At 40.0% G+C, this 19,535-nt stretch overlaps 1 protein-coding gene across 1 annotated transcript in view; it reads left to right on the top strand.

Moving 5' to 3' along the window:
• The window catches only part of Slc38a9 (solute carrier family 38 member 9), a 78,953-nt gene that overhangs the window by 38,229 nt on the left and 21,189 nt on the right, over positions 1–19,535 (top strand). Inside the window, exons 7-10 of the mRNA XM_057789860.1 lie at positions 2,108–2,278; positions 5,303–5,362; positions 6,558–6,749; positions 8,857–8,964. Of these exons, the coding sequence (XP_057645843.1) occupies positions 2,108–2,278; positions 5,303–5,362; positions 6,558–6,749; positions 8,857–8,964 (531 nt within the window). The remainder of the gene's footprint in view (positions 1–2,107; positions 2,279–5,302; positions 5,363–6,557; positions 6,750–8,856; positions 8,965–19,535) is intronic.

The raw sequence follows: 19,535 nt of genomic DNA, 5'->3' as shown, positions 1-19,535 counted from the left end.
TTGAGGAGTATTGTTTAAAATCTTGTTTAAAAGCCATTAAAGTTCCAAGTTGAGTTTGTTTAGCCTTGGTTTCTGCGGTTTCGGGTTTGACTGAAACGGGAAGAGCTCTTTATACACATGCAGTAAGTATGGATCTTACATCAGCCTGTCTGTGCAGAGGGACATGGCCTCCCCTGTGCTCCTGCTGACTGTCGCGGGGAAGGCCTGTCTGAGTAAGGCCCGTGTTTCTTCAATGCTCTCATTTAAAAGGGTGACCTTGTATCAATTCATTTTACAAAGTCAGCCCAACCCTAAAGCAAAGCCTAACAGGACATAAAAAGGAAGGAAGGAAGGAAGGAAACAGTTTCAACCATTATTTGACAGAATCAGTGATGTACAAAAATAATAACCTGTGTTTAAAATAGGGTTTGTGCCGGGCGGTGGTGGCACACGCCTTTAATCCCAGCACTCGGGAGGCAGAGGCAGGCGGATCTCTAGGAGTTCGAGGCCAGCCTGGACTACAAGAGCTAGTTCCAGGACAGGCACCAAAACTACAGAGAAACCCTTTCTCGAAAAACCGAAAGAAAAAATAGGGTTTGTTCCAATGAGACAAGATGGATATTCTATTAAGAAACCCGACACTATTCACTACATTAACAAGGTCAAATTTTTGTGTTCTTTGTGTTTTTTATATCATTAGTATGTTTTATTAGAATCTTGTCTCCCACTTTATCCCTTTTTTTAAGGGGACTTTATCGGTTCAGTCACCATTATTATCTTTGGTGTTTGGTTGGTTGGTTGAATGACTGTGCATTGTGCATTGTGGCTCTATTGTATTTGATTAATGATTGTGTACTGAAGCACATTTATGACCTCCTCTGTTGTTTGCTATTCTAATACTCTTCTAAAAATAATTTGGACATATTTTGTGGGGTTTTTTATAATTATTTTCTTTAAATTTTGACTCCTAAGGAGAAAAAAAAGTGTGGACTGGAGATGCACTCAGTTGCAGAGCACAGACTTGGCATGTGCAGAGCTACATGGGTTGAAGCCCCAGTTCAAAAAGACAAAAGGGAGAAAAGGCAACTGTCAAGTTAAAAAGTTTGTTTCTAAGAGCTGCGCTAATTCCCAGCAGCACCAGCTGTCCGTTAGCGGTAGGCTTTGAAGCCTGCCGCTATTTCCTGTGTTCCCTGTTCTATTGTGTTTCTTGTGCTCACAAAGCAGTGTGATTTTCTTTAACTGTATCATCTGTACTCTTTTTTCCATCCAAGTTCCTTAGTGCCTTTACAGTTCTGCTAAGTATGTTATATGATATCGCAGTTGGTTTTATCTGTAATTTCTCGTGAATTTCTTTCTCAGTATTTGGCTTTCATAAGCCTATCTATCTTCCCTACTGCACTTCTGTTTCTTGTTGAGTTCATAAAAGGATAACCTTTCATATTAGATTTCTGTATTATTTTCTTACTTTAACTTGTTAGTCTCTTGTTGTTCCATCTTGCTCTGTGTATGTTGTTCAGGCTGGTCACAAACTCACTGTGTAGCCCAGGCTGGCCTTGAATTCACATACCCCTGCCTTAACATCTGGGATCACAGGGGCATTCTTCTATGCCTAGCTATGCCTAGCTTTACGTTTAAATTCTTAACTTGGTTACCTAAAGTTTAAATTGACTTGTAGCATAAACTGTGACTCAAGACAACTTCCTTCATGTTGTTAAGTAGTGTTTTAAATGCATTAACAGAATGACTTATGCCTACAATCCCAGAAATCTGAGGATTGCTGTAAATTTAGGTTAGCCTGGGCTGTGCAGCAAGACAGCATCGCAAAAAAATTAAAGAGAGTATTCTGTTTTTTATTAATTGGTTTTCCTACTCCTGGTTACCACATGTTTTTTTTAGTTATAAAAGTTATGATGCTATACTTATCAGATTATATTATCTCATTGATCAGATTTGTTTTGTTTTATAACATTTTAATTGCTAGTTTTTTCATAATCTGTTCTTGTATTTGTTGGTAAAGTAGCCATAATCTTTTGCTAAATATTTTGAATTAGTTGAGGGAATATAAATTATAAATATAGAGTATGTGACCAATATCTAGTCTTATTCTTTCTCTTCTGTTTCTATTCAGGTACATCGGACACCACTACCTGGGAATATCCAGATGTCTGCAAACATTATTTTGGCTCCTTTGGGCAATGGTCAAGTCTCCTTTTTTCCTTAGTGTCTCTCATTGGAGCAATGATAGTTTATTGGGTACTTATGTCTAATTTTCTTTTTAATACTGGAAAGTTTATTTTCAGTAAGTATCAATATATTCTTTAACAAAGTTACCCTCAAATATCATTGTAATATTTTAGTTCTAACCTTGCATTTTTATATGTAAAGTATTATATAATCCCGGGTAATGTGCTTGATTCAGCTTTTCTATACTTAAGATGTCAAATATCATATGTATAAGCATTAATTTCTTACATAAATAATGGGTTTCATTCTGACATTTTCATAATGTATTTTTTTTTATCATATTCCTTTCTTGTTGTTTTCTTGTTCCCCTCCACTCCCTTTAGGCCCCTTCCTCTTCCACTAGTTCCCTTCTATTTTTATGTCTTTTTGTTTTTCGGTCACCCAGTGAGTTTCATTAGGGTTGCTTTCACAAACATGGGTGAAAATTGGTTTACTGAAGCACCTGCACTTGAGCAATGTCTGCACCACTGACAGAGTTGTCTCTCCCTCTCCATCAATGGTTAGCTGCATGTATATATATATGTTCTCATGAAGGGGTGGGTCCCAAGAGCCCTTTCTCCTTCTGTGAAAATGTATTGACAGCCCAGTCTTGAAGCTATTACAACTGCTGTTTTAAGTTCAAGATGAAAAAATATCTCTTTGCCAGAAATCAGTGCACCATCTGCCGACTTCCTCTGTCTCTTTAGGGTTTTTCTGGTTCTCCTTCCAGAATGTTTCCTGAGCCTTAGAGGCTGTTATAGTTGTCCCACTTCTGACTGGGCATTCAGCAGTCACTTATTCTCAGTACTTTGGCCAGTTATGAGTCTCCACAGTTACCACTGACCCCTGCAAAAGGAAGGTCTCTGACCAAAACTGACTTCGGTGCTGTTTATGGGCATAAGCATGGTTCTCTAGAAGGCAGTTTAACAGGCACATCATGTCCATTCAGCAGAACAGCAGCAGTGACTTCCACACCGGGGTGGTGACCTCCCCAGCTACATTAGCTTCTAAGAAATGATATTCCTGCTAAATCTCCTATTAGTATAAAGTATTTCCACAACACGTTAGTACTGAAACAGAAAAATTTATGACATTCACTGGTACTTGTTGTTGAAGAATTGGATGTTTGAACAGTAAACGAATTTTACTCACTGAAACAGTAGGAAATAAAAGAAAACAGTAGAATAATGAAATTTAAATGTTATATTATTTACATAGCTTTATGTGCCACAGAACTGTTACCTGCTCAGATCAGCTCTAGAACTCTGAATATTAGCAACTCAGTTCAAGTGCTTTTTATAGTATTTTTAACTTGGATGGAAGATGTTCATTTAAGCTTTTTTGGCATTTATTAGTATTGTGTATGGGTGTGCACACGTGTAGAGATCAAAGGAGACTTTGTAGGAGTATGTTCTCTCACCACTCATGTTTCGGGATCAGATCTGATCATACTAACCACATATCCACCATCATGCTGTAAACATCTTTAGAACATACCCACTGTCATGTGGTGAGTCTAGTCAGGGTTTCATGTTTGTTTTTGTTTCTAATCTTACTTTCAAATTAGTTATTTTTAGTTTTTTGTTTGTTTTTGTTTTGTTTTTCTTTGCTTTGAATCAAGGTCCTTGAGTCTTTTATATACATCTTAGAAACAACTAACTTGTCAAATTCTAGAGCAATATAATTAGATTTTGATTGAAGTTGCATTCAATTTTTCTGTCAATATACCATAATTAATACTATTAGGCTATTGGCTTAGGATTAATAAGAATTGCATTAGATTTATTGTTGTGGAAAAAAACTGTACCAGGATATTGAGCTTTTCTATCCACGATCATAGCATAGTTTAAGTTTCTGTTTAATATCTCTTAAATTTTTCTTGGTAAAAGTATTATATACTTGAGGACACTTTTCTTGATACCTTAATTTGGTTTTGTAAATGTATTTTCAATTTAATATACAATACATACTTTTTGTTATTAAAAAATTGGGTAGTGGTGGCGCACACCTTAAATCCCAGCATTCAGGACGCAGAGACAGAGAGATCTCTGAGTTTGAGGCCAGCCTGGTCTACAGAGTGAGTTCCAAGAGAGCCAGGACTGTTACACAGAGATACCCTGTCTTGAAAAAACAATAACAAAGAAACAAAACAAAACAACCCAACTAAGGAAACAGAATCCACTTGTTCCTGTCACTTAGCCTTATCAGCTGTCAACATTGTACTGGTCTAGAATAGTCTGTAATAGGATTTTCTAACTCTCCCACTTTAAGAAAAATTAATACTCCTTGGGAACACTTTTTAGTCATTTTATTCCAATTGTCCCTCCAATGAAGTTTTAATACGACAGAAATCCCTTTTACAAAGTGTTTATCTATCTGTACATGTTTTTAAAAAGTAAGTTTATTCCTCCCCTCAGGAATGAATTTTTCTCCTTAGTAATATTATCACATTCATTGAGAAACCATTAGCTATGCTGTGTTCCTCACTACTCTAATTCAAATATTGTTATAGCTATAATTTTTTTTTTTGTATAAAGCATGACCCTGTCTCAAAGCAAACAGACAGACAGACTGACCACAGTGTTTTCCCATCCTCATACTCACATGCCTTCATCTTTTGTACTTCCTCCCATCTAACTCAGCAGTTCTTACGGGAGTGATGATTACTTACAGTAAGAGTATGTACTGTTCCTTATGTAAATGTTAGGTGATTTTCCAAATAGGCTTGGGCCATGTACAGTTGTTGAGAACTTTACGTAAAATGTAGCTGTGCTGCTATAAATTAATTTAAGTATAGGGAAAAATTGTATCTATCTTCTTTGCAGACCTTTTAAGTACCATTAATTTGATCTTTCAAGTAGCTTCCCTTTTAAGCCCTGGATTTTGTAAATGTTTCCATATGGGCCTATGAAGTAAATAACATTATCATTCCATAGGCAAAGAAAACTGAAAATGAAACTATGTAACTAAGAAATAGTCTGGGGTCAGTGTACTTAATAATATTATATTCAGTAAATAACCGTTTTTATGAACAGAAGACCTTAGGTGGTGATGGGACCTGGCATGGTTCATTCATTGTGTAACTATCTTTGTCTTTTAGATTTCATTCATCACATTAATGACACCGATACTATACTGAGAACCAATGACAGCAACCCTGGTAAGTAGTGTGGAATTCAGTTTGTTTCCTTGTCCCCAATCCTGCTCCCAAAACGATTTGAAAATAGAACGCATAACTCCAAGTTAGGTAAATGATTGGGGAAAATTTGTTCTTATATTCCTGGGTTGCTATACAATTATTGGTGGTAGGTTTCAAAATAGATTTATTTATTAAAAATAAATGCTTGATTGTGATTTGGCAGTAGTGCGTCTGCATGGCATGTGGGAAGCTCTGGGTTCGAGCCTTGGCACCATAAAAGAATAAGACTAAAAAGAGCATGGAAATACGCCCGTGAGATGCTCAGAGGGTGACAGGCTGGCAGCCTGAGCTTGACCCCCGGACCCCAGGGCTGAAGGAGGAATTGCTCTGACTGTGACCTGTAAATGCACAACAAACAAGTTATAAATAAACAAATGCTAAGAGAGAAGAAAGGAGGCGAAGAGAGAGAGAAGACAAGCTCTTTCTCCAGACTCCCGGTTCTCAGAGGTTAACAGACTCTTAGGCTGCCGGAAGTGGGGTAACTGAATCATTTTGGATTGTTAAACTCCAAATTCTTCAGTTTTTCACTGGTGATCGGGGATTTCTGCTTTTAATTCCCTAACACATAGACATTTTTTTTCTTATTAAAAAAGAAAAAAAGGGGGTCAGTGAAATGGCTCAATAAGCAAAGGCATTTTACCACCACACCTGATGACCTGACTTCAGTCCCAAGACCTACAAGGTAGAAGGAGCAAACGGACTCTGGCAGGTTGTCGTCCGACCTCTGCACGTGTGCCGTGATGAACACACACACACAAATAATAAAGCTAATCAAATTTCTAAGAGAAAAAGCCTGTTATTTGGCCTCTGTATGGTCATTACTACCATACAAATATATGGTACGGTAGTGACTATACCTGCATGGTACATCTCATATTACTGAGGTGACCATGAGCTCAGTGTTTTCTGTCCAACAATTGGGCCAAGGAACATTTTATGGGATCTTTCTCTTGTTCCTAATACAAGGGTATGCTACCTCAGAAGTCTTTTTTTTCTTATTCCCTTTCACTGCTTATATTTAGGTAAAGATTCCTAAGGCTCCTCTATAACCCTTTCCAGAAGTTGGTGTAACAGCTGAGCAGGCGCAGCCCTGGGCACAGTGACTCTCTGGCCTGGGTCATCTGGTCTGACATATGGCGTTTGTTTGCCTTTGTAGTGATTTGTCCAAGCGCTGGGAGCAGTGGCCATCCTGACAACAGCTCCATGGTTTTCTACAATGACACACAAGTCCAGCAGTTCGAGAAGTGGTGGAATAAGTCCAAGACAGTGCCGTTCTACCTCATAGGGCTCCTCCTGCCACTGCTCAATTTCAAGTCTCCTTCGTTTTTTTCCAAATTTAACATCCTAGGTAAGGTTCTACTTTGTGGGACTTCAGCAGTGTGAGTGGGGAGAGAGTCGCCTCCCCAGCTGTTAGGATCTACTTAGTTTGTTCATTCATGTGATACTTTGATTTTGCTTTTTGTTTTTCTATAAAGTTGGGCACAGAAAAATGGACACGACCGTTTCAGGTTCCTTTTTCCCTTCCAGGGTTGGTTTTCTTGATATGAATTACTCGGTTTCCCATTCTAACCTTCTTGAATAACTCACTTCCCGTGCAAGTACAGCTAGAGGAAATAGACTGAGGAGGAGACATCAAAACAGCTACTAGAGGAATCCTTAGTTTTAAAGCGTGAAAACATAGGAACTTCCTGTGTTCTATTTACGAGTATTACATAGCCAGGCGTGGTAACACAACCACTAATCGTAAGCACTTGGAAGACAAAGGCAGAAGGAGCTGGAGTTCAAGGTCATCCCTGGCTACTGAGATTAAGGGGGTAGAGGGTAACTGCACAGAATTGTCATCTAACTTTAAACGTAAGAGATCATTTTACAGCTAAGGCTTTTAGTCATTCATTCATTCATTCATTCATTCATTCATATAGTCTTGGAGATCAAATCCAATGCTTTAAAAACAAACAAAAAGACAAGCAGGGCCTTGTGCTTTCTGGGCAGCCTGCTCTACTGCTGAGCCCCACTCTAGCCCTAGGTTGGCTTCTTATTCTGCATTTGTGCCCTTCCTGAGTTTTTGTTTCTTAGCACAGTGGCCTCCAAAAGGAATAGACCTCTGTGCATGTCTCCTGTCTTGCAGAAATCTCCAAAGGAATATTTTGACCCTACTTAATGACAAAAAGACCTTCAGTGGAAGCTCAGATCTGGTTAACTAAAGGAAATCTGGAGATAGCACTTACAGAGACTTGTTGGGCTCGGTCTGTAGGATTTACCTCCCCTCTGAAGCTCTCCCAGTAGGCAGTGCACAATAATCAGATTCTCCATCACATCAAGGAACTAGGAGGAACAACACCAACATGTAGCCAGGTTCCCAGGAGATGAAAGGAAGGGGTAAAGATAGGTCTCTCCAGCCTGTCTCCCTCAGAGCAGGACGCTGTACAGCAGCATGAACACGGAGAGAACGAGCTGTTACATAAGCTTAGCGTCCTGTCTTCATCTTTCTGAATCAGCTAATCTCTAAACCCACAGTCCGGTTTATAGAGCTCTTTGTGGTTTCCTGACTCGCTGCAGACTTTCCAGTGGAGCAAGTCTTTCACAAGCATGTGAACTTACAGAAGGTTTGCTCAGCGAGACCCCGTGGTCCTCAGACGTCAGGACATTCTGCTTTTGTCCTTCCTCAGAGCAGTAGCCTAGGGGCCTTCAGAAGCAGGTCTGATTGACCTCCACAAAGACTGCATCTCCTTCCTCAGGAGGAGGGATCTGGGTTAGAGATGTAGCTGACCAAGTGAGCACCTGCCTAGTAGTGTACAAACAAGGCGCTGAGTTTTATCCCCAACACTACAAAAATACTACAAAAAAAAAAAAATTTTAATTAAAAGATAACAGTCCTCTAATGTCTACACCGCTCACAATCCTGTGTGACAGAGCCTCCCGGAGCTGCTGGCTCATTTGTTCGCCTTTCTCAGGTGTTTGCTATTTTTACTCTTTACTTTCTGATCACTTCAAATTAACTTGGCAGACTTTTCCAGTGTGTTGGGCAAGAGATGCCCGGAGAAGGCCGAGCCCAGGAGCTTACAGAAGCCTTTGCAGACATAGGTGCCGTCACTCCTGTGAAACTATGAATCCTACTCCAATACCTAAAACAAAATAAGTTGGTTTCATGTTTTCTTCTCTTGTAAAACTGACTGTTTTATAATAGATTCTGCTTGTTGCTGTCACTGAATTCCTAAGTTAACTAAACAGTTCCCAGTCAGTGAGCATGCGTGAGGTTCCTTAGGCTTATTACCTAATATTTTGATTTACTTTCTGATAACTAACAAGGCTTATTTTTATTATTTAGACTCTAGCTGGGTTTTTTTTTAAATAAGATTAACAAAGATAATTTCTCCAGCCCTGATTTTTAAAGCAGTCTGTAGAATATACAAAGATGATCAGTAGTTTCTGGTTTGTTTGTCTGTCCCTTACAGGCACAGTATCTGTCCTCTATTTGATTGTCCTTGTTACCTTGAAGGCTATTCGCTTAGGATTCCATCTGGAATTTCACTGGTTTGTACCAACAGAATTCTTTGTACCAGGTGAGTTTGTCAAAATAAGAAATAATTGAATAACAATAATGTGTTCTTTAAGTTAATTCCTATGAAACATTAGTCTAAAGCAGGTAATACAAGGTTAATTGATTGCTCTCACCTGCCAATTCCAGCATTTGGGAGGCTGAAACAAAAGACTACCTTGAGTTCTAGGCCAGCCTGGGCCATAGAGTGAGAGACTACCTCAGAAAAACAAGAATGAGTAAATAAAACAAATATTTGGTATTTCTGGCAACTAGGGATAACCAGGGCTCTATCATTTTTGAATTGACATTTGAAGTCCATTTAATTTATAATGCACTTGAAAAATGAAAACCTTATTCTCTAGGAACATTTGCTTAGACTATCAGAGGTGTGAGCATTGTTATGCATGTTGGTAACCATTAGAACCATTGTTCCTGTCTGGGCGTGGTGGCACACACTTTCTGTACTCAGGAGGCAGAGGCAGGTAGGATTGCTGTGAGTTCCAGGCCAGACCCTGTATCAGAGAGAGAGAGACAGAGACAGAGAGACAGAGAGAGAGAGACAGACAGACAGAGAGACAGAGAGAGAGAGAGATCATTGTTTCCCTTATGGGTTTTTCTGTAATTTTATTGTTTTTCGGGTTAAGATTAGGATTATTAAATGGATTTTTGCACCTGTCTTATATCTCCTCTTGATTATAATGTGGCAATTTAGTTAATTTAGTTTCACCCAAATTTAAAATCTATATAGGACATTTTTAAGAAGCGCCAATAAAACAATGAATAAATGACTGAATTTTACTAAATAAGAAGATAGATTAAAAAGTGACCATTACTGTGTTGGCCACGGAAATCTGGGAAATGCATGTTTCCTGAATGTCGTGCTACAGTGTTTGAGCAGCAGAAGGCCTCTTTGGTACTTTAGTCTTCAAAAGGACTTCCGGCAAGAGATGCCCGGAGAAGGCCGAGCCCAGGAGCTTACAGAAGCCTTTGCAGACATAGGTGCCGTCACTCCTGTGAAACTATGAATCCTACTCCATTCCGGAATCTTCCATAAATACATTGCCTCCTTCTCTGGATACAGCCAGCAGGATGCTCAAGAGTTCTGGAAGCTCCCCATGCAGCAGTTGACCCTTGAAACCAGCCGATGAGGCCGCTGGGCACCACCAATCCCAGCCAGTGGTCCAGTTCCCTCTCCACCTCTCTGGGGAGGGTTCTGTGTGAAAAACCTGAATTAAGTGATAATGACTGAGCCAACTTAAATGTGGAAGTGCCCCCTGGAGCGAGAAGACAGCAAGATTGCGGGCCTATTTGTGGAATAGTTGAAAATTTGCCTCAAGTGCCCGGCCTGTGGGTATCACACCTTCAAGGTTTTCTGTGAACTGTCTCTGCTCATCCCCAAGAAAGGATTTGCTGGGGCAAAGTGTCGCTGAGGGAGTTTCAGCGTTTTCACCAAGGAAGAAGAGCTAGGGGCGGGACTAGTTCTGGTCAATGCCGCAGAAACACAAAGTACAAAAAAGTTGACAGTACAAAGATTCCCCGGGAGGAAAGTGACTTACAAAAATATCTTGAAACTAATCATTGAGAAATAGTACTCGATTCTATTGTTGGTTTAGAAAGACTGCTTTCTTTCTATTCTTCAATCATTAAGAAGCCTAAAATTTCAAGTCACCATTGAGTGTCTGGTCTTCCTGATTCTCATAGTTGGAGCTATTGAGCCCCTATTTCTTTGTTATAACTTTCCTAGATTTTCAATATGTATTGAGTAGGTAGTCACTGAAAATTGTTGATTATGTTACCATGGCTACTTTTTTTCAGAACACTTGACTTTATTAGCTTTGATTTTCCAAAGCCCTGAGCCTTGAAAAAAAGGCATTTTTCCTTCCAAGATTATGTGGTGGTGCACACCTTGAATCTCAGCACTAGGGAGACTGAGGCAGCTGGATCTCTTTGTGTTTCAGAATAGCCAGAATAGAAGAGACCCTGTCTCAAAAAAAGACAAAAACAAACAAACAAAAAAACTGATGAAAAGGACAGTATGAAATTATCCCAATAATTGGCAAAAATAGTCCAGGATATTGTTTTTTTAAATATTATGTCTATTGTGATTTATTAAGCATTAGTGAGAAAAGTTTCTACTAATGATAATAAACTAAAATAGATACCTAATGGGGCAAAGGACTCAAATTTGATTTCAGCACCTTCACGGAGTCAACAAGCACTGACCTGTAACTCCAGCTTCAAGGGACCAGTGTTCTGTGGCCTGTACTCACATGCACACACTGACAGACAGGCACAATTACACATAATTAAACAGAAAATAAATATATTTTTAAAATGTATAACCAGGGTGAATAGTTATCTGGGAAAAAGAAAAAAAGAAATTCTTAAGTAGGTGGTAAATCATTCATTTTCCATTATCCAATTTTATATGGAATGAAGGGGAAATAATGAAGATTAAACAAGGCACATTTTCCATTAGGGGTCTAAAATTACTACATTGTGATTAAAGACTGTATGAAGAATGAAATATGTCCTAAGTGCTTTCTGAAAGGCTAATTAAAAACTCGGAGAACATTGGAGAGGATAAGCCTTTACTGTCCTCGTGAAAAGTCACACCATTTTACAAATCCGATTGATCTTTATGTGTTCTTGTGTCTTCTACAATTACGTATTACATTTGTTTCTTTATGCATCTACCACAGCATGTGTGTGGAGGAGATCCCAGGACAGCATTTGAAAGTCAATTCTCTCCTTCAGCCTGTGGACTACTGATTGTCTTGGGTTTTTACTGCTGCAATGAACATCAAGACCAAAACAACAGGTCTGGGAGGAAAGGGTTTATTCACATACATTTCCATATCACTCTGCATCATCAAAGGAGGTCAGGAAAGGAACTCAAGCAGGGCAGGAACCTGGAGGCAGGAGCTGATGCAGAAGCCATGGAGGAGTGCTGCTTACTGGCTTGCTTCCCCTGGCTTGCTCAGCCTGCTTTCTTAGAGAACCTTGGACCACCAACCCAGGATGGCACCAACCACCTTGTGCTGGGTCCTCACCCATCAATCACTAAGAAAATGCCTTACAGCTGGATCTAATGGAGACATTTTCTCAACTGAGCCTTCTTCCTCTCTAATGACTCTAGCTTGTGTCAAGTTGACATAAAACCAGCCGGTGCATTGGGTATGGAACTCAGGTTGTCAGTCTTTGCAAGAGTCTTTATTCACCTGATGACCATCTCTCTTGCCCAGTATTCTTATTTCTAAACTTTTACTTTTTAAGACATTTGTCATCAACCTTGTGCTCAGGTAGTAGTTGGGGGGAAAAGCATTTGTTCTGCTTTCTTACAAACCCAAGAACTTTTATCCCCTAAGTAATGCCATGCAACCAGCTGGCTTTATGTATTGTCTGCACAGTAACCAATCCTAATTTTATATTTCCAGCCGAGATCCCTCATGAAGTCTATTGTCATGTGTCCAACTCACGCTTTCTCTATCTCTACTTCATTGTCTGTGGATGTGTCAAGCTCAGATGGGCAAAGACCAAATACTTGTTATATTCATGTCAGCGTCCATCCCTATCCACCAACCTGCTTGACTTGCTCTTCTCTGAGCCTCCTTCCCCTTAAAAGAGATGCTGCAGTTTCGGGTGCTCTGGTCAACACTGTATAGTTTTTGACCATTCTCCATCCACACCCGATCCAGCTACAGAGTGCATCTGTTTTATTTTTTAAAACAGTTAAGAATCTAATTTCTTATCATCTCCACTGAAAAGAACTTTGTCAAGATATTAATCTCTTGCCTGGATTATTACAGTGCCCCCTAGTTAATTTTGTCTCCCCCACCCTAAGCTATTCTACACGCAGCAGCTAGAGTTATTTTTGTAAAACAACCCAAGCTAGTGTAGTGGTTCATGCTTGTGGTGCCAGCCCTTAAGGGATCTGGATTTAAGGCCAGCCTGAACTACATAGTAAGACCTGCCTTAATGCAAAAACAAAACAAAGCTCAAACCAGAACCCACAAAACTCTTTAACGATTTCCCATCTCATTAAGAATGATGGCTTCTTTATCATAGTCCTTGGATCCAATCTGACCTGACTCATAATCCCCACCGCTTTCCCTCTTACTCACCGACTCCAAGCGCACTGGCCTCCTTGCTGTTGTATGACAATGCTGAGCACACTCCCATCTTGTCATTCACTGTTCCCTGTGTATGAGGTGCCCTGTTCTCTCGGATGCACAGATAAATGGTTGGTGTGGTTATGCAAGGTCTTCTCTGACAACCTACCCACTTCCAGGCTGCTTGAGACTTTTCCTTAAAGCTCTTATTAGTACTAGCCTTATAGCAAGCATCTATGATATCTGTTAGTAATTCCTGATTCTAATGAGTTAGAGTCTTGGGGGCCCCAAATTATTCTAATCCATTTGGCTTCTGAGCTCCCCAAAGTAGCAATAAAAAGGGATTTATCCAGAAATATTTCTAAATTTTTGGATTCTTGAATATAGATATCAAAAATTCATTTTTGGTTTATGTATCTGCCTCATTTAACTGGAACATTACTCTCTGAGAAAAGGAGTATTACTTATGTTCTTTAGACTTCTGTATTACTGCTGTATCCCCAAATTTTATAATACTTCCTGCCACACACTGAGGGATAATAAGGAATAAATGTTGAGGGTCAGTGAAATAGCTCAACAGGTAAAGTCACCTGTTGTGTTCAGTCCCCAAGACCCACACCATACAAGGAAAGAACCAGCTCCATCAAGTTGTCTTCTGACCACCACCACACACACACACACACACACACACACAGATGCTCGTGCATGCTAACAAAAAGTAAAGATGTAAAGAAATAATTATTGAATAAGTAAATGTGTTTGACTTCCTCCTAGTCCTATTCAAATAAGAGTGAAGAGAAACACAATGAAGGGCGAACTAGGAAACAGTAGGGACAGGCCAAGTGGGAAGCCAGAACAGGCTGCAAGAGGTACACAGATGTCTTAGGTGGAATTTTCTTTTCCTTTTATTTATTTATTTTTTTAAAGAAAATAATCTTTTTTCATTTTACGTAACAATCCCACTTCCCATTCCCATTTCCTCTACCTACTCCCCCACCTCCCTGGGGACTCCTCAGAGAGGGTAAGGCACATTGCTCTGGGGAAGGTTCAAGACCCTCCTACTATATCTAGGCTGAGCAAGGTATCCATCCAAAGAGAATAGGTTCCAAAAAAGCCAGTGCAAGCAGTAGGAATAAATCCTGGTGCCACTGCCGGTGGCCCCTCAGTCTGCTCCAGCCTTACAACTGTCAACCACATTCAGAGGGACAAGTTTGGACCTATGCTTGTTTCTTCCCTATCCAGGTGGAGTTGGTGAGCTCCCATTAGCTCAGGTAAACTGTTTCAGTGGGTGAATCCATCATGGTCTTGACCTTTTTGCTCATATTCTCATTCCTGGACTTTGAGAGCTCAGTCCAGTGCTCTGATGCAGGTCTCTGCCTCTGTTTCCATCAGTTGCTGGATGAAGGTTGTAAGGTGATATTTCAGATATTTATCAGCCTGACTACAGAGCAAGGCCAGTTCAGGCACCTCTCCTCTATTGCTTAGAGTCTTAACTGGGGTCATCCTTGTTGATTCCTGGGAATTTCTCTAGTGCCAGGTTTCTTGCTAGCCCCATAATGGCTCCCTTAATCAAAATATCTCTTTCTTTGCTCTCATCTCTGTCCTTCCTCCATCTCGACTATCCCATTCTCTCAAGTTCTTCTCCCCCCTCCCCTTCTCCCTTTGTCTTCCCCTTCTGCTCTCCCTATCCCCCCATCTCTATGCTCCCAATTTTATCAGGCAGTCTTGTCTATTTCCCCTTTCCAAGTAGATCTGTGTATGTTTTTCTTAGGGTTCACCTTGTTACTTTAGGATTATGGACTCAATATCCTTTGCTTTACAGCTAGTATCCACTTATGAGTGAGTACATACCATGTTCATCTTTCTGGGTCTGGGTTATCTCACTCAGGATTTTTTTTTTCTAGTTCCATCCATTTGCACGCAAATTTCAAGATGTCATTGTTTTTTTACCACTGAGTAGTACTCCATTGTGTAAATGTACCACATTTTCCTTATCCATTCTTCGACTGAGGGGGCATCTAGGTTGTTTTCAGGTTCTGGCTATTACAAATAATGCTGCTATGAACATAGTTGTACAAATGTCCTTGTAGTATGATTGAGCATCTTTTGGGTGTATGCCCAAGAGTGGTATTGTTGGGTCCTGAGGTAGGATGATTTCCAATTTTCTGAGAAACCACCATACTGATTTCCAGAGTGGTTGTACAAGTTTGCATTCCCACCAGCAATAGAGAAGTGTTCCCCTTACTCCACATCCACTCCAGCATAAGTTATCATTGGTGTTTTTCATCTTAGCCATTCTGACTGGTGTAAGATGGTATCTTAGAGTCGTTTTGATTTGCATTTTCCTGATGGCTAAGGATGAACATTTCCTTAAGTGTCTTTCAGCCATTTGAGATTCATCTGTTGAGAATTCTGTTTAGTTCTGTACACCATTTTTTAATTGGCTTATTTGTAATTTTGATGTATAATTTCTTGAGTTCTTTATATATTTTGGAGATCAGTCCTCTGTCTGATGTGGGTTCCCTTTCAGTAGGCTGCCTTTTTGTCTTATTGACTGTGTCCTTTTCTTTAGAGAAGCTTCTCAGTTTCAGAAGGTCCCATTTATTTATTGTTGCTCTCAGTATCTGTGCTACTGGTGTTATATTTAGGAAGTGGTCTCCTGTGCCCATGCATTGAAGGCTGTTCCCCACTTTCTCTTTTATCAGGTTCAGTGTGGCTGGATTTATATTGAGGTCTTTAATCCATTTGGATTTGAGTTTTGTGCATAAGGATAGATATGGATCTATTTTCATTCTTCTACATGTTGACATCCAATTATGCCAGCACCATTTGTTGAAGATGCTTTCATTTTTCCATAGTATAATTTAGCTTCTTTGTCATAAATCAGGTGTTCATAGGTGTGTGGATTAATATCTGGGTCTTCAGTTTGATTTCCATTGGTCAGCCTGTCTGTTTTTATGCCAATACTAAGCTGTTTTCATTGCTGTAGCTCTATAATAGAGCTTGATTTCAGGGATGGTGATGCCTCTGGAAGTTCCTTTATTGTACAGGACTGGGTCTTTGTTTGTACAGGATTTGGCTATCCTGGGTCTTTTGTTTTTTCATATGAAGTTGAGTATTGTTCTTTCAGGGTCTATGAAGAATTATGTTGGGATTTTGATGGGGACTGCATTGAATCTATAGATTACTTTTGGTAGGATTGCCATTTTTATTATGTTGATCCTACCTGTCCAAGAGCATGGGAGGTCTTTTCTGGTGTCTTCTTCAGTTTCTTTCTTCAAAGACTTAAAGTTCTTATCGAACAATGATGGAGGAGTTACTTTCATTTAATAAAGAAACTGCCTTGGCCCATTTATAGGCCAGCCCTTAGGTGGGTGGAGTAAACAGACAGAATGCTGGGAGAAAGAAGCCGAATGAGGAGTTGCCATGATTCTCCCACTCCAGACAGACGCAGGTTAAGATCTTTCCTGGTAAGCCAGCTCTGGTACTACACAGAATATTAGAAATGGGTTAGATCAATATGTAGGAGCTAGCCAATAAGAGGCTGGAACTAATGGGCCAGGCAGTGTTTAAAAGAATACAGTTTCCGTGTAATTATTTCGGGGCATAAGCTAGCCATGCGGGCGGCTGGGTGCCGGGGACGCAGCCCCGCCGCTCTTATTACAACAGAACAGGTCTTTCCTTCTTTAGTTAGTGTTACCCCAAGATATTTTGTGTTATTTGTGACTGTTGTGAGGGGTGATGTCTCTGATTTCTTTTTCAGCTTCTTTATCATTTGTGTATAGGAGAGCTACTGATTTTTTTTAGTTGATCTTGTATCCTGCCACATTACTGAAGGTGTTTATCAGCTGTAGAAGTTCCCTGGTAGAGTTTCTGGGGTCACTTATGTACACTATCATATCATCTGCAAATAACAAAAGTTTGACTTCTTCCTTTCCAATTTGAATCTCTTTGGTTTCCTTTTGTTGTCTGCTGCTCTATCCAGAACTTCAAGAACTATCATGAAAGGATATGGAGAGAGTGGTGGGACTTGTGTAGCGGGCTGTGGAAAGTGCAAAGCTTTTTCAGTGTGTTGTACAGACTGAGCAGGAAGAGTCTACAATTCCTGAATAGAGTTTGAGGAGGAAGTAGTATTAACTAGATAGCTAAGGAACTAAAAAGAAAAAAATATTTTTCCAGAAAAACGGATCAATGAAAAGTTTTTATATAAAAGGAAATTAACCACAGTACAGTCCATGGCTTACTATGAATAATTCCATCACAATCATCAAATTAAAAACTTGATTTTTCAAATCCAAACTGAAAACTCTGTTTGGCACTTCTGATCCCCACGTTGAGTATAAGCATGCACCAACCACCACAGCTGGTTTATTTGGTGCTGATGACGAAATCCAGTTCTGTCTTCATTCTTGGCATGCACTTTAGTGACTGAACCACACCCCCAATACTGTTCAATTTTTAAGAGTTTTTGTTTGGTTGGGTTTCGGGGAGTAGACAGGATTTCATGTAGCCTAGGCTATCCTAGTGTACTGTATAACCAAGGCTAGCCTTCAATTCTTGCTTTTCCTGTGTTTGCCTCCACAGTGCTAAGACCATAGGTGTGTGCCGCCATGCCAGGCTAACTTTTAACAATTAGTACACTGAAAACTGCAATTAAGATGACATTTCTGAGCCAGGTGTACTGACTCATACCTGTAGGAGCATTCAGGAGGCTGAGTCAGAGAAATTGTCACAAGTTAGAGGTCAGACTGGGCTACATAGTGAGACAGCCTTAGTTAGGGTTTCTGTTGTAAAAAGACACCATAACCATGGCATCACATTAGGTGGCATAGCTCAATATAGGAGACCCCAAAGCCTACCTCACAGTGACACACTTCCTCCAACAAGGCCATACCAACTCCAACAAAGTCACACATCCTAACAGTGCCATTTCCTTTGGGGCCATTTTCTTTCAAACCACCACAGACACCTATCTCAAAAAAAAAGTCCTCATAATTCTTTGAAACTGACTTCAAAGAGACTTTAGATTCTAATTTACTCTTTGGGGGGGAGGGTGCACACACGCACGCATGTACGCACCACACAAAGGCCAGCGATTACATCAGGTGTTTTCCGACCCTTTGTGAATTGCTTGTCTTCTTTAATTATAATAGAATAATCATGCCATGAATGTTATATCCTTTGAAAAGGCATGTTAAGCATATTTCCCCATAATATGAAAAAGAGAGGCGGGGAGAGAGTGTTTATAACTTCATTACTCATAATTGCTAAAAGTGGAAGCAACCCAATGTCTGTTCCTGGTGAGTATATAAAGTATGATGAATCAATATGGTAGAATATTATCCAACACTAGAAAGGAACAAAGTACTGTGGTTACGATCACACAAATCTGAATATGCTAAAAAAATTAAGTTTACGCTTTACATAAGTAAAACGTGAATTATATTTTAATAACACTGAAAAATCTCAGTTCTTAAAAGAATTGCTCAAAAGGTATTTGTGTCAATCAATTATTGCAAAAGCCTTAATTGAAAAGGACTAAGTTCATCAGCTGTCTTAAAAAGGTTGATTGCTGTGAGAGGGAAAAGGTCAATCAAAGAGAAAATTAATAATCTCAACTCTAAAAGCAGTTTTAAGTAGAATTTTGTTCATATTGGTGGCTGGGAATCCTTCAGTTCTGGCGATAGTGTTCCTGCTACATGCCACACAGTGTTGTATATAACATGACCCTCTGCCCTCCAAGAGATCCAGTTGAGCAGTAAGACAATTGATGCAGTAACAATCATAAATAAAGAGATGCCCAGGGGACACTAGAGTACAGAGGGATTGCACATCCAAGAGGAGGCAGAGAAGTGATCTCAGAGGAATCTAGTAAGGGCTGAAAGGAGATCGCTAAGGTGAGAAGTTGGAGAATTCTCAGAGGTATGCCATGCACAGTTAAGGCCTGAAGTAACATGACTCACTTAGGAAATTATGAGAATTTGAATGACTCGATTGAAAGAATACTTGTTGAAAAAAAATGGTAGGAAGTACTAAAAAACAAGAACTGGACTGAAAAGCCTTCTCTTTTAAGCTAAATATAACTCTAAAGGCCAGTTATGACTCTCCCCTCCTCCTCCCACACTTGCAAGATAGGCTTTTATGTCCTTAGAAGGCCAGTGGCGAGAAGGAAGAATAGTCCTACAGTGCTCTGCTTGGAAACAGAATTTGTAGGGAGGCTGCCATGGCGAAATGCTGCCCACAAAAGGATGAGGTCAACAGGGGAACACTGTCAGAACCTTTCGGGCTGGGGTCCCGCTGCTCATCCAGGGCTTGCTTGCAAGAGGCCTTGGATTTGGTCCTCAACACTGCATAAAACTGAATATGGTGGCACACGCCTCTAACTGCAGAGAGGTAGCTGCAGGAGGATCATGACGTTCAAGGTCAACCTCAAGTACATCGTGGGGTTTGAGGCTAGCCTGGGCTACATGAGATCCCATCT

Source organism: Chionomys nivalis, chromosome 15, assembly GCF_950005125.1.
Source record: "Chionomys nivalis chromosome 15, mChiNiv1.1, whole genome shotgun sequence".
Classification (NCBI taxonomy): domain Eukaryota; kingdom Metazoa; phylum Chordata; class Mammalia; order Rodentia; family Cricetidae; genus Chionomys; species Chionomys nivalis.
This window is presented reverse-complemented; position numbering and strand designations above follow the sequence as displayed.